The sequence below is a fragment of the Xiphophorus couchianus genome, chromosome 7 (genome assembly GCF_001444195.1).
Source record: "Xiphophorus couchianus chromosome 7, X_couchianus-1.0, whole genome shotgun sequence".
NCBI classification, from domain to species: domain Eukaryota; kingdom Metazoa; phylum Chordata; class Actinopteri; order Cyprinodontiformes; family Poeciliidae; genus Xiphophorus; species Xiphophorus couchianus.
The window spans coordinates 4,639,073-4,662,008 of record NC_040234.1 but is presented as its reverse complement, the minus strand read 5'-3'; the positions used below and the strand labels follow the sequence as shown (position 1 = coordinate 4,662,008).

Below are 22,936 nucleotides of genomic sequence, written 5' to 3'. Positions count from 1 at the left end.
CATCAGCCAATTTATCTTCAAACATGACACGGCACAGTGGAGGAAAGTGCATTGTGGGAAACTAGAATAAAACTCCTTCAGTCATTGCTGTATTTGTCATTATCTTTGGTATGAATGAGAGGATAGATGTGGTTCTCATTTGATCTGGGTTGGGGTTAAATGTGCTGACAATGTAGATGCATAAACCTCATAGCTGACAACAAAAACTAACAAAAGTTTTCTAAAAATTCTCCATATTGGGCTACAGAGCACAAGAACAGAGATAATCAATGCTAAAAAGCTATAAATAATCTGGCATTGATCAGAAACTTGTTTGGAAATGAAGCAGTGGATGCGATCAGCTGCATGAAGTGGTCGTACCGCGTTTCATATTTTTAGGGAGCAATAAAATGGGACATGGGAGTGAACATGAATTAGCACTGTGTATCCAGTTAGGCTAACTAATAATCATCATGCACGTAGTTCAGCCATGAACATGAATTATTACCGTGTACATGGTTCACCTATGAGTAAACTAACCTTTATGCTGCTTTTTGAAGATTGCACAACACTGCCAACAGCCAGCAGCAGATTCTTTAAGCTGAGAGATACAAGCTTGTCTTTTCTATTAGGGTATTAGATAACTTTAATAATAAACTGTTAAACAAGCTAAAATTAGCACCGTCATTCACAATGAACTCATGTCCATGAAATCAGATTAGATCATCTCAGTAGTAGTCATTATCTCCACTATTCTGGCATTTATATAATCTGTATTATTATTTGTTTATTTCATTCATTTACAGTTTAAAGAAAAAAATATCTTACAGTGGCTTGCAAAAGTTTTCATGAACTTTTCCATATTTCGTCACAGTTACAACCACAACCATGAATATGTTTGGTTGAAATTTAATGTGAACGACCAACACCAAGCCGAGTGCAACTGAACAGGCTTGCAAAAGTATTAGCAGCCATCAGGCATTTTCTGAAGGCAACTGGTTGCACTCAGAGAAAATGGTTCTGAATAATTTTGTACAAACTTTTCAGGTTTTTTTTCATCTGTAAAAATGTTTTGAATCATGTATAATTTGTACATTTAGCCTCTCCTCACTCAAAAGTGAATTTGCAATTCTAAACGTTGTGTGGATGCATCTTTAAACACAAAACAAGAAGTGTTTATATCTAAAAATAAGAAAAAAAAATCTTTGTAATAATACAGAACTCTACTGAATTAATGTACTTCACCATAAGTTGATAAGAAATGTTTTCAGTTCAATAACAATTACAATAAAATTGGCAGTAAAATACCAAATAACATACAATACCGATAAAAAACAAGATATACTTAATTTCAGTTGCAGCAATTTCCCTAAAAACTCGATGCAATTAACCTAGTCGTTGTACAATGGTCACTTCACAGTCCATACCTAAGTCCAATTCAGATTTGCCTTTAAAGAAAATAAATTAAAAATATGCATCATTTTTCTTCCACTTCACACTTTTGGATTGGTGTTGGTCTGTCTCAGAGTTCTAATCAAAGATGCTGATATTTGAAATTCTTCTAAAGTAAAATGTGAACAAATTCAAGGGGTGTGAAAACCTTTGTTCCACATACAGACATTGACTGTTGTTCCTGAATGATGTCATGGCAGCTCCCCAAAGATAAGCAGTGACACTTTTTATCTCCTTCAAAGCTGAAATGTGAACTGTGTGTCACCGACTATAATTTCTACTCAAAGCTTTGGCTTGGATCAAAAACAAACAGGAAAAAAAAAAACACTTGAGTATTATAACAATAGAATGAAATTAAATATTGCTGTAATTTTACTCCCAACTTCTTCCAGTGTTGGCATTTTCTTATAGTCCTAGACAACTGGAGCTGAGTTCAACTGTAGTGTTCTGGCATGATTCAACAAAACACACCCAGCATTATGGCAACAAGCAGCTTCGTGGGCCGGGCCACTCTTAAGAATTTCCGTTTTGTGCTCTGCTGCAATCTGATTACCTGGAAATCAAAGCCCAGCCCATTCAGGAAGAGGCTGTTTGTTGGAATAAGAGCCAGTGAACTCTGCAACGGCTCCCACTGCTTCCTCAGTGCAGCTCCAAGGCAGCAATAATGTTCTACATTCTGCTGGTGCCGGGACTCGTCATCCTCGCTTACTTTTTCCGTCAGGTTGTGGTAATAGGAAGGAGCTGCAAGAGCAACACAAAGCTGCATGGGAAAACTGTGATAGTTACCGGTGGGTAAAGTTTCTGCTTTGTAGCGATGATGTGCGTTTGGTTTTTGACCGCTTTCCGCCTGCAGGCAGCAACACTGGCATAGGGAAGACCACGGCCATAGAGCTGGCCAAGAGAGGAGCCAGAGTGATCCTGGCCTGTCGCAGCAAGCAGAGAGGAGAAGCTGCTCTGCAGGACGTCAAGAGGGTGAGAGTCTGCTGGTCATGTCTTTGTTTCTCAGTGAAACTAGGAAGAAAAGCAGCATGAAGCTGAACAATGAGGCAGGATTAGACTGAATATAGAGGGAGAGTTTAAATGACTTTAGTACTGGCCTGTACAACGGCGTATTAGGATCAATGTAGAGGTGGGGAAAAAACTTTAAATTTCTGTTGAAATTGAGATTATGCTGTATTTTCTTGAAAAAAATATTAAAAATCTCTGAGTTTGAAAAGTGGTAAATTTGTTAGAAAAAAAGATCATTTCAAAATGTTGATTTTGTTTGGCAGAAAGTTTTTAAAACAAAAAAAGGTTTTATAAAATGCACATCCTCTAGGAAGGAATGAATAACACAGATATTCTCATATAAAATGGGTATATTGATCTATGTGCGTGTTGGTAGATCATGACTCATCATTTTAAAGGAGTTTTCTCAGACATTTAACTTGGTGACTTTTTAAAGTGAGCGTGAACAGTATGGTGAGATATAAAGTTGAACTGGGCCTCTAGACTCTCAAAGTAAGTTCAAATCAGTCATTTCCCTGAACAGGAAATAGAGGAGTCTATTCAAAACTGTTCAATCCTAAATGGGCTAATCAGCCCACTTAAGCAAATTCACCCTGCCAGCGAACCACAGGATCGTAAAATTAGTCTTCAAAAATACCCAGATGTTATCACACAGCCCCAGGCTCTTGCTGCTGTTTATGTGAAATATCATTCCTGCACAAACAGAACCTGGTTGCTTCTCTGGCATAAACTGACTGTGCCAACGCCACCATCTTCTCTCATACAACGCCTCCAAAAGACTTTAGTGGATTTCTTCTGGCCTGGATGTCACTGGCCTCATGAGTGATGAGTGAGGACAAGGATTTATCTACATCATGTCACGGCTTTCAGGCTTCAACCACTGCAGAAGCTGCTATGTGGTGTTGGACTACCATGGTTGGTTACGGTGCGTCTTCTGCTAAGGAAAGCAGGACGTAATGGATACGATAAACATCTGTTTTCGCTGAGACGAGGACCTTTGGATTTGACTGGTCTCACCCTTTTCTACCAATCCGTGTTAAATGCTTGGAAGATTCTCACCTTTGAGAGAGAGAGAGACTGACTCAACACCAAGAATGTGGGCTTTTGAAGAGCCTCCGCTTGAAACCAGTTTCTTCCCGTCACGGCTCCTCTCATCTGGTACTCTAAGATCGAAGATGAGGGAAGCAGGCTGTGTGAAGCTGGGTCATCTGATGCAGCTCTCTGTGGCCAGTCTAGTGGAGAATCTAGTGATACGATCCAACAGACTCGCGTTGAGATTGAAAGAAGAAACCCGAGCCTCTCTGCCAGATTCCATCAGAGCTTTTGCTGTTAATAGTACTCTGTCTGACCAATAGGATGATGATTATGAGTATACGTTTCCTTCCCTCATTGTCTCTCCTGCAGTGGATCAGTGGCAGGATGAGCCAGAAATGTTGCTGTCTCTCCAAGATACACCTTTAAGTTGTTTTGAAGGCTGGGGAAGAAAGTTTTGTATAATGTCTGTGTGAAGGTGCTGAATTTACACTCTGGCAGAAGTGAGGGTGTCAAAGTGGCTTGAGTTCTTTGACTCCAGCTCCACCCAGAGAGGCTGTTGGCGGTCCCTGTATAAACCCCCCATTGAGAAACAGGTGGGTGACCTCCAGAGGAGGATTGAACGTGGGGCCGTAGCTACACACAGGTACCTGACACACCTTAATCCTGGCGTTAGTGTTTACTATTGTTATCGTTCTCAGGATGAAACATTGTCTCATTTATTTATTGAATGTTTAAGATTGAATCCTCGTCTTGTTTTTTTAGGTCATTTGTTTGGTGGGTTTGGTGAAACGTTTTCTAACTGTATTTTTTATTCATGGTCTATGGTATTGTACAAGAAAGAAATCTATTCATATTCTTTTAAACTTTATTTCTGGGACTGCAGAACTGGCAATATGGTTGTGGAGAAAAAACAAAAAGAACGGCCATCAAACGGATGATGCTGGTGTTTTATTTCAGAGGCTGGTAATTGCTCAAATTCGTGTGAAGTTTGAGTTTTTCTTAAGTTGACACAGAATATTGATGTCTTTGTAAGCAGGTGGAGTATCAATGATGTTTTGTGTTCGGTTGATATGGCATCTTTAGTTTTTCCTTTCTGATTTTGTATTAACGTTTGTTTTATTGTCTGACATTTGGAGTGTGAAATAAAGGCAATTTTGAACTCAACTCTCTCTGGTATGTAGGCAGAGAAGTAAGAGTTGTTGCCAGATATTAGCTGACATGTCAACATCTGTTTCAGGAGAGCGGCAGCAGCCAGGTGGTGTTCATGCAGCTGGACCTGGCTAGTCTTAAGTCGGTCCGCAGCTTTGCAGAGAACTTCCTGAAGACAGAACCCAGACTGGACATCCTGATCAACAATGCAGGTAGGAGTTCTTGCCTCAGCCTGTTGCAATTTCAGCAAAACCATCAGTAAACCCGATACTTTATCTGAACTGTGTCACAAATTCACAGTTGACATGTCGATAATCAGAGCCGGGTAGAGAACCCAAAAATTGTAGCACCACTTCAACATATTTTTACTCAAGTAAAGGTAACAAGTATTTGTTAAAAAAAGTTTAGTTATTGAGTGACTGATCAAATTATCAATCATTTAATATTTTTAAATTGCATCATCAGAAGGAAGGAGCCAAAATATAAAGTTAGGCAGAATTTCAGGGGTTTTTTTTAAGGACCAAAATGACAATAATTTATATAAGTAACAAAAAATACAGTAAGGCCTCATCAGTTTCTTTCAATATAAATCTTATGAAACTTTAACAGAAACTGCAGCTGTGTGTGTCTACGTAATGACTTTTGGGATATTTTGAGACATCTAGGTTTACGGCAGAGTAAAGAATAAATGCATTAGTTAGTAAATGATCAATGAAGTAAATGAATTCTTATCCAAGAGACCTGCGGTAATCCTGGAGGACCTGCAAGGATCCGCAGAAATATTTTTATGGGACAAATTTTGTGTTATGCGTTCAACAAATATAACCCTAATGGAAAAGGAGCAAAATAGTGGAATCTTTTTTTTTTTTTTTTAATTAAAACAAGCATTAAAATTTCAAATTTCAAATGTGCCACAAGCAATGTGGACACAGAAAACATAAAATCAGGAGTTGAACCTAAATCCACAGCATAGTTGGGATTTTTATCTTTAAGAAAATTTTAAAACCGTGTATTCCCGTCCCTCCGTTTCATAATTACGCGGTTCTGTGTTTGGTCCTATCGAAAAATGACAACTGATATTAAATATCAACGTGGTTTGTCCTAGGCCTCTACATGATGGGCCGAACGGAGGACGGGTTCGGGATGATGTTTGGCGTCAACCATCTCGGTCACTTCCTGTTAACCAGCTTGTTGCTGGACCGGCTGAAGGAGTGCGGACCAAGCAGGGTGGTGAATGTGTCGTCTACGGCGCACAACTGGGGAAGAGTCGACTTTGACTGTCTGAACACGCACAGAGCTCTGCGGAAAGGGACGTCTATGTTGGACAGCTTCAGAATTTACGGCGACAGTAAGCTGTGCAACGTTCTCTTCACCCACGAGCTCGCCAAGAGACTGAAGGGAACCAAGGTCACTTGCTACTCCCTCCATCCAGGTAAGAACCAATGCAAGCGGTTTGTGCTCACCACAAACGGTGGATCTCAAAGGTTATGTCCACTCTGCAGCCTGAAGTGACCCAAATACGATATTTTGTGAAATCGGATGTGTTTGGGGTGGTCGTTCATATTTCAAAATATATGCGATTTGTAAGTGATCTTCAGTGTGAACTCCAAACGACCTGAAAGTGTCCCACATGCACAGTAGAGGGCGCAATAACGTCACACACACAGAGCGTGCTCAGCGTTTTGCCAACTGCCATGTAAAAGAAGAAGTAGTGCTCAGTGTGTGTGGAAGTAAATGTAGATGCTAATGATTCAGCATAGCTTGCGATTTTGAAGTTGTTGCCCGACCGGAGCCAGCACGTTAACAACTTGATCCGCGTTATCGTCGCCATGGTTGTTGTTTTTTCCGCCTGGGCGTATCAGTATGCAGAATGTGGACATTTGTTGAGTATCACTGACGTTCAGGTCAGATGAATGCGACCTGACCGTACAGATATTTGAAAAGATCCAACAATTTTATGATTTTAATTTCACTTCTTATTTAATGAAAAAACTGTAATTGCGAAATTGTGAGTGTTTTGTATTTTTTGCATTAGCACAATGTAAAAAAAAAAAGAAGCAAATTTCAGAACATTTGTAGATAAAATCCAGCTAATGTTTGCCATTGAAAACGCCACAGTTTGCGAAGAGATTACAAAGGACTGAAAGCATCTCACTGTACAAAAGTTATCAATCTGGAGAAAGATAGAAAATTTCACTGTAGTCTAGAGATGCCTTGGAACAGAAAATAATAATTTGGGACGGTGTGGTAAACTGGGGATGTAAAAAAAAAAAAAAATTCTGGGATTAAGAGAACGAGATAGAAACCAGACAGTGAGATTGCCAAGACCTCAAGAGCAACCATGAGGGAGCTGCAGAAATTATGTTCAACATGTAACAGCAGTCTGTTGTCATTTTTACACGTCTAGACAAATAAAGTTATAGGATAGAATCATTTTTACGTCAAGGAAAACATCCAGACCAGACTAAAATCTCCTCAAACTTTGGCTAAGAAGGTTTTTCAGTCTAATGAAACTAAGCTGAACTCTCAGGACTTTTTTTTTTTTTTTTTTTGGAACTGGGGTTTCTGTCAAAGTGAATGAAGTTAATAATTCCAAATGTCAGTCAGTGTTGAACTCTGTCAGGCTAGAAATTCATTTGGCAGCACTGGAGCAAGTCGAAGAATACATTTTTTAAAAAAAAGGAAACTAAACTAAATCCAAAAGAAAATCACACACAAGTCCACAGGCCATGTCCTGGCTTGTGGACATGGACGATGTGGAATGCAGATAAACTCATCCAGAAGAATAATAAGAGCAGCATCAGCTTACCACTGTGTCTACTTCCCCGACTCGACTGTTTTATATTTGATAAGTGACATTCACAGTGTAGTGTACCAATTCCCTAGAGTAGAGTTATGCAGATTTTTAGTTTTAATGAAAGGAATGTAGAAAAACTGCCACGCCTCAGGTTATTCAGAGTTTTTAATAAATACTCAATTTGTAATACATTTGTTAAATATACATTTATACCAGAAAGTTGTGACAATGAATTGGAAAAGTCTTCGACTTGTTGCCATATCTGTCTTTTTTTTGGCAAACCTTCCAAACAAACCATGTTGTTCATTTTGCAGATTTTGTTTTGCCTCAAGTTAACCGTTTCTCACTCACTTGAACTATTTTCACTGCTTCCCAGTACTAAGAAGCAAAAGTGCTTCAAATTATACACTGTAGAACATGACCATACAGCTTCTAGCCACACAGGAATCAACAGCCTCAGTTGTTTACGTTGTAAGACCAGGTAACCACAAAAGACTTTGTGCTCTCGCAGGGGGCATCAAGACTGAGCTGCAAAGGAACGCAGATGCGACCGTTCAGATGATCCTATCGAACCTTGGAAAGTTTTTCTTCAAGACCCCGCTCCAGGGAAGCCAAACCACTCTGCACTGCGCCCTGCAGGAGGGCATCGAACACCTCAGTGGGCGCTATTTCTCCAACTGCACCGCAAGAAGCGTCTACGCCAAGGCCAGGGACGATGCCGCCTCAAAGAAGCTGTGGGAAATTAGCGAGCGGTTCTGTGGCATCTAAAGAGTGTTTTGATCCTCTAACTAATGTTGTTCAAATAAAATCCATTATTTCTTAAAGAGTATGAATACGCCGTTATCGACATGTAATCCTTGCAAGATATCTTGTTTAACTCAAAATTTAACTTACAATTCTTGAGGCCCATCATGCTGGCAAATCGCAGAATTCACTCTTTTGTATAATAGCAAAGATGAAACTGTGAGTTTATTAGGACATGGATACATAAGAAAACACCAACATCCCATTTTCCATGATAGGCCAAGTTTATATATACAGCAATTTAAGCAGCTAAAGGGAGACAAGAATGGAATTAATATAAATCTGTCACATTTTGCAACTAAAGCATTATCTGCACATGTGCGCACTGCTGAATGAGCCTTGTATTATTAAGAGAACGTATAGAAAGTATAAATCTCGATCATTCTTTTGGGACTACTGATCTTGGAAGAGTACAGCTGAATGCTTTGGATCAACCTGTGTATATCTATAAGTTGATGATGAAGGGAGGTCGAATTTGCAAACTACAAGAATTCCCTGTTTTCAAAACAGATATACAAAACTTTGACTGTTAAAGGCATCGGCACACCTGCAGGCATAAAGTCGCAATCATTTAACAGTGAGCAACATCTACTCATCAGATGGTAGTTAGGATTTATATGGGCCGTGTTGGTGAAAACTGGACATGTTAACCAGTTTACTTCTTCTCTACCCTTATTGGAAATGTATTGCAATTAAAAATGAATTCTTGAAAACCACAAACTGTGGCTTGTCCTTTGACAATTTCATATTCATTTGACATTTTTTCCAATGACAGGCAAGAGATCATCCCTAATTGGCTGACTGCTGCAATCCAAGTCTTACAGTATTTCGATTGGTCTAGGCAACAGAAGCATTAAGGTTATTTTGCTAGTTCAAATACGAGGTAAGCTCATTTTTTAAAATTTAGAAAGACTTTTTAGATGTTCTCTGATGTCTTCTGGGGGGAAAAATCATTTTCTATTTAGATTAGAAAATAGATAAAATATATTCAGCTATCACATGCACAGCTAAAAAAAATTAACATGCTCATGTTTGGGACATTCCTGGCATGTACAGCGATGTTGTCCATGACTTTTAGGTTAGGTTAAAATTGTACCCAAGCAGACATTTCATCTGACATGTGAAAAGCAGATCAAAATTCATAGCAAGGTAAAGGCTTTTCTATTTGCCATTGTTCACAGATCAAGACACAAGCAGAAAATGTCTGAGGGAGCTAAAAAGATGCAACACTGACACCCATGTTATGTCCCAGAAATGTGTCAAGGAAAAAAGCAGGGGGGAGAAAAAAAGACCACCCAAGGCCTGCGGGCAGTCCTGAGACAACTTGAAGGACTCTAAGAGACAGGGATGAATCACTGCCACTGCAGATGAAGCCTGCAGTGTTGGACGCCTTAACTTTTCATTTCTGTGACAAATCTTGTCCGTTTCCATCTGGACCTGTGCCACACAGCTACTGCAGGAGGCAGAGTTCTAGGGTACGTCCTGTTCGGGTCGCCAACCCATTACGGTTGCAACACAATTTGACATTTCGAAAATAAATTTGCTTAATTGAAACATGCCAATTTAAAAAATAAAAAAAAATTTTAAATCCTTTTTCCAATAAAAAGTTTTTGCGCTAGGATGAGGTGTGTTTTTTTAACCATATCCAAATTAGTTTATTTAGCAAAATTGCAATGGAAACAATTTGCTCTAATCACACGAGTCACATGATCAACAACTGGATGTTACTACTGCAGCAGACCACGAGGAAGACGGCAACAGGAAGTAGATGGAGGATCATGGTGTGGCGTGTTTTTATTGACTTATTGCATTAATAAACTTATTCACATGTTACTTTAATTATGTTTCTTCGTTAACAGAAACGACGCAATAGCAAAATTGTGTTTTTCCAACATTAGCGGAATATCAGCAAAGTTTTGCACACATTTGCGATGGAAATGAAGCTACAGAGAATATACAATCAGACACACACAGCCAAGGTAAATGCAGACAGACGAATCAGCATAATGGTCATGTTTTTGGACTGTGGGCAGAAACCAGATTACTTAGAGAGAACTCCTGCATGAAAGCTGTCCGTTATCCTGCAATAGCTAGCCCCGCCCACTTCATCACAACCCTCCGGGGCTGACTACTGACCAGTTCTCTGTCTAACAGGTCCGGAAAATCTCTAAGACCTGGGTATTACCCTAAATGGGATCTATAAGAGATAATCTATTCAAACTGGTGTCGAAAGCGATTCGTCTAGCTCTAACTACCTCCAATCCAGAAGCTACGACCCTTTTCAGTTAAGAAACAGTCAGCTGAGTAGCCCTCACAGCTGCATAATTCCAATAACCACTCCTGTTAACGGTAGCTCGCTTTCTAAGATATAACTTGCTCTTGGAACCGACTAGACTAGATTTAGTGACTTGGATGTAAGTCCCTGGGTCATTATTTTACTCTCGCCAAAGGAAATTATGAAGCCTCCTCTTTACTAGAACCCTGTACATTAGTTTTACCTTTATTAAAAGAACTGAAAAATGAGTAAATGACTCAATTAATTCCAATGTCCACCAACCTCATTAGAATTTTAGAGTAAGAATTTATTAAGCAAGCTTAAGCAGGGATATGTGACATACAAATCAATAATCAATTGTATATAATTCAAGAGCAGTGTAATAAAATCAACATGTATAATCATACCCTACTGTCTCTTTTCCCTAACCAATGTCGCAGATTCTGAGATAGCTTTTTAGGAAGCGAGTTCAACTCATACCCAGTTGGTGGTGGATCTTTAGCAACAGGAACGTCCGAAAACCTTGGCCTGAATCTTTGTCCTTTGTGTGGAAAAATCCTCTTTAGAATAGAAGCAAAGTAAAGAGGGCTCAATTGCTTTTGAAAACCCAACTCTTTATCCCTCCGGGACCTTTGTCTTTTCTCCAAGTCTGTTGCAATGTTTGGGTTGAGGCAAGACCGACGATCGAATCAGGAACCCGGGTTGGACGATTGGAACTTGTCTCCCTTTGGCGGCACGAAGCTTCAGCTTTTCCCGTAGTTCCAAGGTGTGGTCTGCTGTTGTCTCCTCGATCTGCTTCCTTGTGTCAACTCTACTTCGGTGCCGCAGACAAAGAACAAGAACTTCTCCTTTTCCGTCTGCTTATATACAGTTCTCTACCATGTATGTGTATGGGGAGTGTTAGTTTACGTGGTTTCCTGAACATCTGCTGATTTCACGGAAACCCCCGTCGGCCCCTCCTGTCTGCTGGCTGGGATGGAAAGTACCGTCCTTTCCTCAGCGTGTTGTTCTTAGCCAACCATACCGCCCCACCCATCCTGTGCGTCTGGCCATCTGTTCAGAACTGCTTGCGACAGCAGGAACTCACAAGTTCCCCTTCTCCTTTTTCCCCTTTTCCTTTTAACATTAAAAACTATGTGCTTTTCTCTGATTAACTTTTAAACACAGTCAAATATTAAAAACTATGTGCTGATTTCCATTAAGCATTAATCATAAGCATTAATCACCTCTTTCACTTATTATAAATCATCAAACCTTAATCATTTCATTGTTGTCATGTCATTACAGATCATGATTCGTACACTTCAGAATCATTCAGTGATTACTTACACACAGTCATTTTACCTATTGTATTCAGACATGTCCAACTTAATCACTTTAAATCAAAACACAAGATTGCTTTATTTCTTTCAGGCCTTCATGCACCTTTTTCTGCGTGTACCTGGATAGATCTCAAACCTCATACCAGTTTTCTTGACAAAGCTTCACGCAGAAAGACCCCAGAACCAAAGAACTAAAGCCTCTTCTCCACTGTCAAGTCTCAGCCTAGCCGGTTAATGTCTGGGTTGGTTCAACCCAAATCAGGTGCATCTCCGTTGGCGGTGTGTTCCTCACTATGTGGACGTGAACATAGGCAGGTACATGGGCAAACCAAAGAGCGTGGTCGACACTCTAATGATGTCATTTTGAGCGTGTGCACTCGGGTGGAAAGTTTGTCTGATATGTTCATTGCAGGTTGCCCCGTCCAGTTGACGATTTATGTTAGGAAGGTTTGAACCTCAAGGTCTGACCTTGGCATTATCGATTTGCAGCTCGTCTATTATTATGGCGAGGAATGAAAATGGTGGTTGTAAATTCATGGCTGGGCCAATCAAGGAACGCAGTCTGTTGCCAATCCAATCACTTGCACACACTACCCTAGCTAGGCTAGACTAGTACCAATCCTGAGGTGGGTCCACAAAATGGGGAAGAACCAGTTAAAGCCACGCCCGTAGAGAAGCAGCTCTGCGTGCTGTAAAGTAACATTCCAACACTTTGTCATTCTTGACTAGCTAAAATACTAAATTATCATGATCAAATAGAATTAGATTAGCACACTCAAAACAGCTTCAACTACTAGTTAGGGTTTGTCCATCTGTCTCAGTTCAGTCAGACAGCAAGAAACGTCACCTGCTTTGTCTGCTGGTGGAGGCCAGAAGGTGGCGCCAGTTGATCCTGCCTCAGGGTTGCTGTGGTTACAGCGTAGCTTACTACCATCAGTGTGAGAATGTGTGTATGAATGGCTGAATGACTGATATGTAATGCAAGCTTTGGATCTTAGAGTCCTCTGACTTGATCAAGTGCTACACAAGTGCAGGTCATTTACATTTTTCTGTTTCTAAAGCACAATGTTTATTAACATTTAGATTGAATGTTATGTTTGAGATGCAAGTAAAACAGTTCATTTGTTAAAATAATCCCTTCTGAATGGGGATCAGGACAAACAGAGTAAGCAAGCTGTAGTTTGAGGGGAAAAAAATGAATTAATAAAAAAAATCCTCAAATTGAGCAGAGCATCAAGTGGAAGGACCAGACTTTTTTCATGGTTAGGTACAGACCTATTCAGAAAGTCATTTTCACAACAAAAGTGCAGAAGTGTAAGGAATGAACATTTTGGTAACGGCTTAGAAAAATAAAACGTCAGGATGATTTATGGCTGAATCAGAAGCAGTATAGCAACATGGAGTATTTGTGGGATGGATTGTCTTAAAGCTCCGTGGAGATTTTCTGCAGCTCCTCGCCACTCAGTAACTCAATACGTGCGTAACCCAATAGCCTAGAGGACTTAAATTGTAAAAGAACCTTCAGAAATGGGGCTTCGTCCTGAGACATTTCTAGCTTTATAGAGCAGCTCTTGAAACGTTTCACCCAAACACACCGAAAGTCTGACAATGGCTTAGATTGGGTTTTCTCTCTCTTTTCTTTGGAGAGCCACAGCAAAACTCTACAGGAGTCTCATTCATTAAACCCCGAGCCAACATCACATTATTATTAGAAGATGACAACAAGTCAGTGAACGTTGATCTGAAAAGAGCTGGAAGCTTTAAACCAACATTCAGGTAACGGGAACCAAAAATAAACTAATTTTAATATCCGACAATTTGGCTAAATACAAAACAGATTTTTCAAACGATCTCATTTAGTGATGGATGAAACTGTATGTTACAATATGATTCCCCACACTTTCTGAAGAGTTTTGTTCAGTTTCACAGGCTTTAGAATCAAGAAATCACTGAAATAGACGATACATCAAAAAGCAACACATCATGCCTTGATATAAAAAAATTCAAAAATGCATTTAGACTTCACAATTTTACTCAAACAAAGCCAGAAACTTGTCATAGAGATCATTTTTAGATGTAAATCAATAGCACATCATTGGGGTACAAGACGGTACTTTCCAGATTGTACATATTCTGTGGAGTACAGAGTCTCAAAGCTTAAAGAAATGTTGTGTAATCCAGCTAGTTTTCCTGTTGCTACTTGCTTCTAATCTAAAACTTTAGAATTTTCTCCTCAGGTTTTAATCCTGCAACATTAAATGTCAAACAGATATTGCTGCTTCCGTTTGGTTGCCTTTATTATGCAACTCTTATTCCATTGCTGGTGGGTGGAAAGAGTTTGGGTTTTCTAAACTCATCTAGATTTGTTGGCAATAAATCAACAGAATTTCTTCCCGTTATTATTATTTTTTGGTTTTGTCTAAACCCAACTGTATATTTTTTTTACAGGAGTCTGCATGTCGTGTTTTATTTCACTTTTGCGACATAACATGAAAAAAACAGGATCATTGTCTTGGGGGAAAAGCTGGAGATGATCTTGGTAAAAACGATCCTGCCAGAGCAAAAATAGCCCCTCAACGTTAGATCATGATTAATGCATGTCGGATCCATCCAACAACATTAAATGGGTTTTTGTTTTATTAATTAAACTTCCTGGATTAGCTCATTAACATTTATTATTGCCAGTCGTTTTTCATCTAAAGTTTAATCCAATACCCAGTGACTAAATAAATTACATGTTCATCATGTCCAAGGGAACTTAAAATGAGGGGGAAAAACTCAGTCTGTAGTTTAAAAAAAGTTAGAGGAGCAGATATTTTTTGCAGCTTGCAATGTCTGATCAAATATATACGTCTATTATATACATAGACTAAATTGTAAAGTTATGTGCTAACTCTGGAATTTTAAAAGACTGGCATTAAAAAATATAACAAAATAAATTCAATAAGAAATCATTTTCCAAATAAATGTTCTTCAATGTAAATTACATGTACTCAATACTTACAGTAGGTAATGTATATATTAAGCTAGAATATGTAGTATTTAGTGTATGTTAATTTGATTTCCAGCAGGCAGAAAATAACTGAACACATTTTGCTCTTCATTCAGTGAAGTCATATACAGTCGGTAGAATATCCAAAAATTAACTCAAATCAGAGTAGCGATAATTTACAATAACATTACTCAAGTAAAAGTATGGTCTAGTAAAACTACTCCTAGAAAGAAAGAAACATTTTCCAAAAATTTACTGCAAATAAAACTAGCTACTTCGTACCTCAGAGAAAGCAATGTCCTCAGCCTGGTCACAGCCTCCTCTGTCGTCTGCATGGACACGTAGCTGGTCTTCCTCCCAGGTGTTTACCACGTTTCAGCCTCCTTTCTTCCAAACTTGTTCCCAATCGGCATCCGAAAGTACCGGCAGTTTGCAGGCAGCGGCCTCGTGTAAACGTAGTGTGTGATTGTATCAATCCACCTAAAGTATAAAAGTTGATACTTCGACATGTTTTAATCTGTGTTTGCTGCGTTAGAGAGCCGTTTCCATGCAAAAACAAATACCGGTCCTGAAGATGCAGGTAGAATTAACACACAGCATTATGGGTTGTAGGAATAAGATGGATAACACCTTGCAAAAATAATCTTTTTTTTATAATAAATAAGTTCTTAGGCAGAAGCTGGTATGGATGAAAAAGCAACTAATGGGTACACAACAAGGATCCAAATATGCAAATTACCCTGGAGCTACTGTATATTGGAGCATAACAGGAAATGTATCCTAATCATAACAGAAGTTGATATTTCACAAAATATGATTCATTTCTTCACGTGTGGAGCAAGATAAAAAGGCATTTCAAGATATGCTTGGCATCATTAAAAACTGTGTGCTTGCAGCCTGACTCACATTTTTGTGTGGCAGCCATATTGACTTCAGCTGCATTTGTGTGTTACATTTCTTTTAAACCCCACTTGAGTTCAAGCAGATGTAGAGGAGAAACAGAAGGAGTGAATGTGTGCATTTAGATCGTCAAGATTATTTATTTAAAATAAATCAAAACACACACGTAGCTCGGTGTGAGAAATATGTAAACTTGAATACAAACACGGAATCGGATTTAATTTGAAAGCAAACGTGCAGCACTGCACATGCAACTCTTTCCTCGCTCCCCACAGGCAGATCTGTTCACGGTTCTTCCTAATTATCGTGTTCACCATCACTCATCCGTTCCTTCACTTTGAAGTGCTGCTCTTGCTCTCCTCCAGATCTTTTCTTTTTTTTTTCCCTCTTTGCTTCTCCTCACTTCGTCGTCGCCACCGTCCCCCATTCAGCCACGCATTTGACCTAGATGCGTTCGCGCTTGTCACGCTGTAGTACAGTACACCCTGCAGGCAGCGGTAAACAAACCAGATGTTTATTTGTGGGAGCTAACACTGCTAGCGCTGGAACACAGATGGTGTTCAGGCTGAGGAGCAGATGGGAGAGAAGTTCAATAGTCTCGTTTTACCAGTGCTTCTTTTACTCGCTGCACATTTAACAAAAACCAGAGGCAGCAAAATGTCAAAGCGTTGCTAAATGTTTTCCCCTTGATTGTATAATTGTGCAAATTGCACTTTTGGAGTACCATATTTTCCACACTATAAGGCGCATAGAATAGACGCTCCAGTAGAGGCTGGGGTTACGTTATGCATCCATTAGATGGAACTGCGCTAAAGGGAATGTCAACAAAACAGTCAGATAGGTCAGTCAAACTTTATTAATAAATTACAAACCAGCGTTCTGAAAACTCTGTTCATTCCCAAAATGAATAAACAGCTGTTTTATTATTTTCCCCGAGGTAAAGTCAGTGACGTGGTATTTTGGTGACACAGTTTATCTTTTAACAACAGCAAGGTATAACATATAGTGGAGGGGAACTTTTCCTCGATTCAATAAACACGTAAAAAACAGTCTGATACTGTTACGATAAATCAAACGTTAGTACAATCACAATATATCCACTTCCGCACCATTGATTGGTTCATGTTAAATTCTCTGGCTGCTGCTCTGTTCCCGTGTTCTGCTGACTGACTGATCGCCTTGAGCTTAAACTCTGCGTCGTAAGCGTGTCTCTTAATAGGAGCCATTTTGGGGTCTTTACACAAAACCCAGCGTGCACCACGCGCTTTTTCTTCTACGGGGGAAAATGAAGTCGGCGGCTGCTTACCGTAGTTGTGAGACCTGTTGTGGCTCAATATTGGTCCATATATAAGGCAAACCGGATTATAAGGCGCACTGTCGGCTTTTGAGAAAACTGAAGGTTTTTAGGTGTGCCTTATAGTGCGGAAAATACGGTAATTCTTATAGGACAGCGACTTCTGTGAAGGTTCAGATCTTTCGACGCGTTCTCCTTTCGCGGAAAATAGTCCTAACATTGATTCACTTGGTTCCCAAAGGTTTCTCCACATTTCACCAGACTGACTGATGTCAGCGACTTTGTTTTGCAACTACAGTATTCTCAAATTTCTGTTTGTGGGACATGCTGTGTGTGAGCAATTATCAAATGTCATAAGTTGTGAGTTATTTGACATGGCATGGGTGGGACCTTTGTCAAAGAAATTTAGGAATACAATAAAGGAACTTCAAATGGTGTGTTTAACTCTAAGTTAAATATCTAACAGAAAACCTTAGTGGATTTGAATTTACTGATTTTTTCTCTACATTGATGTTAGGTTTAATAAACCAGAGGGACATTTAATCCCTTGTGGACTATTGTCACAGATTCGCATCAAACTGCTCCACAGCCAAAGTGGTGTATGAGTAGCACTAATGCCAGTTGTTTGGGTTTTGGTTTTCACATGTTTGTTTTCTGATATGTCATGATCAAGTTTTTCCTTTTCAGTTCATTCGTTTGTGTTTAGTTTCTTATTCTACAACGTCGGGTTCTAGTTGTGTATTTTAGTTAATTCTCTAGTGTTAGACTAGTTTTAACCTCCCTTTGTGTTTTCAATGGTAATCAGCCTCGTTCCCTCTGTTCCTCTGCTCAGTCGTCTCTCGTAGCTGTTTAACATTCCCCTGATTATTGAATACATGTTCTCTGTATTTCAGCTCACTGGTTTCCATAGTTCACTACTGGTCTCTTCTATTATGTCATGTCCTGTTTTCGTTCTGCTTCAAACACAACTTCTGACGGTTGATGCATATTCAACACACACTAAGGATCAAGTTGGAAGTAACTTGCTGCCATCTAGTGGCTGAAGTCTAATTATGCATTTACTAAGCTAACTTGCATACTAAATATGCATCTTCAGTACACTCTCCACTTAAGACTATAAAAGACTCTTAGCATAATTGTATATAAACCAAAGCAGAAGGGAGAAAACACAAAGAGGATCAACATTTATTTTCCCTGTTGCCCAAAATACATTTTTGTGGATTGTGTCCTAATTTATTTTGTCCTTTTTTTTATTATCTTTTCATTTTGTGCCAGAAATGAACACATAAAGACAGTCACCTTACCTCCAGCTGATGTTCTGAGGAAACTCAAAATGACACGACACTGCTGACATTTCCCTGAGGCACCAGGTGGTGGACACAGTTAGTGTTTTAACTCTGCGTCTGGACCGCCTGACCTCGCGTACGCCTTTCGGTTTGTGTCTTGCGGAATCATTACCATCGCCGCCCGAGTCGCCACTTGTGCTAAAGTGAAGAGGTTAATAACTCTCCTCTTGCCATCGCATGTTTACACAACACAGACGTGTGTTGAAAGGCCCCTGTTGAGCCACCTGAAGGGCACGATGTAATACAGCTTGACTGACAGATGGCATTTGGAAGGGCCACCCAGGGAGGGGGATGGGGGAGGATATGTGCAGCGGTCAGCGTAAAGGACGGGAGGCGATGAATCACCAAACACAAACACACCGAGACACGTGGCGGCATGCTAATGCTCATATTTAATAAGTCAACAATTAGCAACATTTCAGCTCCACGCTTTTACCGCGAGCACCCTAATGAGAAGTTTTTTTAGAAGATAATTGAAGACCTCACATGAGGACAGCACAAGTGTGACTAAGCATGTCTGAGTGCATGCTAATTTACAGGGTTTCTACTGAGCTGCAAGCAAGTCCGTCTGAGACTGGCGCCTTCTTCGCAATAGTTCAATTAAGAAAATGTAACAAACTTTTTAAAATGCAGCACTAATTGGCAACGCCGAGGGGGAGCCGAATCAGGAAACCGCTCACGCGCGATTAGCGCCATCCAAGTGTGAGCAGATTGTACGAGAAACGAACAGATAAGGCTCAACTTAACCCCTCATCTCACTGCTTATTAATGTGATTACCCAACTTGTTCTACAAATGTTGGTATCCCATCATATATTTGCAAGACTACTGGCAAAATGTGTGGATAATTTCTTGTTGCACACAACAGTGGATTTACTTTTTTTGGTAAATTCTTTGGATAGCAGCTCACGCTCAGTCAAACTGGTTGAAGACGTCTATCCTCTATTTTCAGGTCAAATTCTTAATTCAATTAGATCTGGACATGCAACTTAAACTGGCAGGTTTGATTCCAGCTGGAGTTCGTCGAGCGGCAATTAGGTGCAGTACTTAGAGGAGCGCCAGATGATCCCATCACTGCAAATGGTAAGCTTCAGGTAACAATGACCTTAAAACTCACCTTGTTTCAGTTCCTGGTTGATCAACTCTTCCTGATTCCAATTCCTCGTCACCTCCTGCATCTCTGATGGTCCCTCTGGATTCCTTCCTCCAGTTTCCCTCTTGGACTGTCTAAACAACGACATGTTTGGCTAGAGTTTTAACATTTGCTGAATCTAAAAGTGACACCACCACATTGGTGTATCAGGGCCTTTGCATATGGAAGAGGAGTAAAGTTATGCCAAACACTTTTAGATTAAAAGTGATCAGAAATTGTAGAAAAACAAGAAATTTTCTGAGCTTCAAAAGTTAAAAATTTGTGAGGAAAAAAAAAGGATTGAGTTTCAGAGCTTGAAATATTTCGATTTTTAAAGAATTAAAAAAAGTTTAAAAATGTTACTTTTGAGACTCAGAAATTATTTTTTTCCCAGAAAACTTCTGAGATTCATCTCAAAATTTAAGTATTGTCTAGCAAACGGTCAACTTTTCAAGTTTTTTGGTGGGAATTTACTCTTTTCTTCCGTCTACAATGACCCTAATATGTCATCATACAAAACTCAAACTTATACATAAATCCATTCCAGCAATGACATTTATACAGCTTTTATTTCAAAAACGTGTTAGAAAAGTTCCTCACCACATAAGCCTTTAAAATGCTTTGTAAAACAGTGTACACAAAATCTATCTGGATTGTTCCAGAAATCTGCTAAAGTGGTTTCCAATTCCACTCGATTGGAGAACATAAATGGCGATAGACAAAAGAAGGCATTTTCTGTGAGACATTCAAGCATTAAAATAATAGAAGTATTGCATTTGGAACAGAAACAAAAAACACACAGTTGTGACTAGCAAAAGTAAAAAAAAAAAAAACCAGAATGATTCAGACATAAGGCCTTAAGCCCACCAGAAACTAATTCTGCCTAATCGGGCCCACACACATACGAGGGAAGAAAACGGCCTAATGACTTTCCAAAGTAAAGACAGTGTGCGACGAGAAAAGTGGGACAGAGACAAGAGACGAGACAGACTGCAGCTGAGATCTGAGGGAAATCCGGAAAGTGTAAGGGCGTGATAAGGAAAATAGGACTGATATCCAGTCACCAAAGTGACTGGAGCGTGCAGGAGGAGCGTCAGGGGATTGTAACGTGAATTCACCATCAGCCTCTCGACCTCCATAAACAACACATGCCACAGCGCTGACACGGGTATGGAAATCAAAGACATGTTTGACGCCGATGTTAGCAAAAAGAATGATTGAGACACAGAAGATGTCAAATTATAACTTTTTAGATATTCATTTAATATTTTTTCAATCAAGTTTAAACATCTAACAATTTGCTAAAGTCCGAGTTGTAAACCTGAAAGAAATGGATGGAGGTAAACATTACTGGATTACATCATGTGACTTATCTAATTATGCGCCATTACATTGAGTCATATGAACTGTGTGATGCTGTGATGGCGCTGGTGAAGCTAAGAACAAGTACATTGACAAAAAAAAAAAAAAAAAAAAAACTCGCACCACTTTCTATCATCTTCTTTGTGGTTTGCACCAGTAGTGACTTCCGGATATTGATCACGTGTGATTTGAAAAAAATCAATAAAAATGTCCATTTGTTTTTCACTACGGCTGAAAAAAAAACTCATACTAGCGACAAATTAAATATAAAAAAAACACGAGTTTTTTTCAAAATCGGAGTGTCTCCATTAAGCAAATTTTTTCTTGTAGCTTCAATTTGTGCAATTTTATGGTTCATGAAAACCCAGCTTGTGTTCTTGCAATCTGCCTGACAGAACAATTTGAGGTGCTAATCTTCTTAAGAAGGCTTTATGGATTACATATTCATACAGATTCTGCCATGTGACTTTTGGACTTTGGCCAAACAGAAATGGTTCAAATTTGACTTGAATCTCTGATTAATAGTGATAAAATCAAATGTGCCGTGGTTCCAAACCAGAACAAATGTTCCTTTCATTAACTCTTCAGAACACCACAAAAAAAAAAAAAAAAAACAGGCAGAAGCATCTTCACACTTCAATTTGTGTTTTTAAGATTTTTTAAAATTAATTTTAAAAGTACTCATTTCATCATAAAAAAATGATGAAATGAGCTTAAAATTTTACTTTTGATTCCCATAGCCAATTAGTATAGTTTTTCAGCAGGAAGCAGTTGGGACCCTCAGATGATGTTATGCATAATATATTGGGAATAAAATGTGTGAGCTCTGAATTGCTTTGATGTGTCTTTACGTTCAGTCTGAGCCACGATGCAGTGAATGCAGAATAAATCGAGATCTTATGTAGAAGCTATTTTTAATATCTTAAACTGGTTGAATATGATTTTTCTCAAACGGCGTTCAACTACAACACGACTAAACAGTTGAGTAAAATGGTTTACTAGCAAATGTTGCTGAAAGAATTACAATTTTCCTTAAACATATTATGTATCCTTTGAAGAAGATTTGTGAAAAGTTGATACACTCTTGATGTCAAGATGCTGTAGTTCACCCATTTCCACCCCAGGTCCGTTTACCAGTTTCAGGACCCGACTAAAGCCCCAGTGTTGTTACCTTGAGAAAAAATGAGATTTGGTTCAATATAAAACAAACTCTAATGCCGAAAATGATCAAATGTTACACATCATCCAAATGGAACAGATAGAGTAACATTCGCCGTCCAGCGCTGGGCTCCACTCAACTCACCTTAGGAGTGACACCAAGTTCAGCTTCATTTTCTCCTCATGCTGCTCCCTCTCTAAAGGCGTTGGCCTGCCTTACTCAAGTTTTTATGTGCGACTGTTGCCAGCCTTAAATGTTACGGTTATGTCAGCGTGCAGCCATGTGCATGTGAGCAGATAAAACAGATAGAGAGAAGACAAAGAGTCCTTTTGTGCATAACAGAGTGTCCCTGATGAATTTCTTGTAACATTTCTTGTTTATAAAGTCACAAGATTCATAGTTTCTTTCATGAAGGACATTTTAGTTCCATTGGTCTTTTTGTTTTTCACAATGTAGCGTCAAGGTTTTTTTCTATTGTATTTATGTTTGTCCTTAGCTTGATGTTTGTTAGCACATTAGCTCCACTTTACACCAAACAAACTTTTAGCCGCATAAAACAGTTGGGGTTTTTCCGAGTAGCAGATGTAGGGGCACAACTACAAACTTTCTGAGGTTTATGCGAACACATCATCAGTCCTCCAACCCCTTCCTGGCCCAGGTTTAATATGTTATTCATGCACTTATAAAATACAGTTATTCTACTATGGACTTTTATTTTATGTTACATATTTCAGTATTATCTATTATCTATTTTTAGTATCATTTATCTAAATCACCAAAAAAAGCTTAGTAAAATAAAAATATGTAATAGTGATCAACACATTTTCTGTAGTGAAAATATGAAATCTGAACAACAGTTTAAAAACTAAACTGTTACATTTCGTGTCTTTGTACTTGCCCATTTGTCAAGAATAGCATCAAATGAAATAGA

The 22,936-nt window shown here is 39.1% G+C and overlaps 1 protein-coding gene and 1 long non-coding RNA gene across 2 annotated transcripts; one reads left to right on the top strand and one right to left on the bottom strand.

Moving 5' to 3' along the window:
• The first annotated feature begins 2,015 nt into the window (after window positions 1-2,015).
• Window positions 2,016-8,944, top strand: LOC114148901 (dehydrogenase/reductase SDR family member 13-like). The gene is made up of 5 exons (XM_028024406.1): window positions 2,016-2,219; window positions 2,285-2,403; window positions 4,712-4,835; window positions 5,729-6,055; window positions 7,932-8,944. The coding sequence occupies exons 1-5, from the start codon at window positions 2,096-2,098 to the stop codon at window positions 8,186-8,188; spliced, it is 951 nt and encodes a 316-aa protein (XP_027880207.1). The 5' UTR covers window positions 2,016-2,095; the 3' UTR covers window positions 8,189-8,944.
• A 6,157-nt stretch (window positions 8,945-15,101) lies between these two features.
• LOC114147773 (uncharacterized) lies at window positions 15,102-22,219 on the bottom strand. The gene is made up of 3 exons (XR_003596133.1): window positions 22,150-22,219; window positions 19,470-19,575; window positions 15,102-15,293 (listed from the first exon to the last, which is right to left on the bottom strand). It is a non-coding gene; the product is annotated as an uncharacterized LOC114147773 (long non-coding RNA).
• Window positions 22,220-22,936: the final 717 nt, after the last annotated feature.

Bases quoted from the DNA above. Each gene is read 5' to 3' on its own strand.
- LOC114148901 (XM_028024406.1), top strand. From the start codon at position 2,096: ATGTTCTACATTCTGCTGGTGCCGGGACTCGTCATCCTCGCTTACTTT. The intron at 2,404-4,711 runs GTGAGAGTCTGC...CATCTGTTTCAG, and splicing joins CTCTGCAGGACGTCAAGAGG to GAGAGCGGCAGCAGCCAGGT. The intron at 6,056-7,931 runs GTAAGAACCAAT...GTGCTCTCGCAG, and splicing joins TTGCTACTCCCTCCATCCAG to GGGGCATCAAGACTGAGCTG.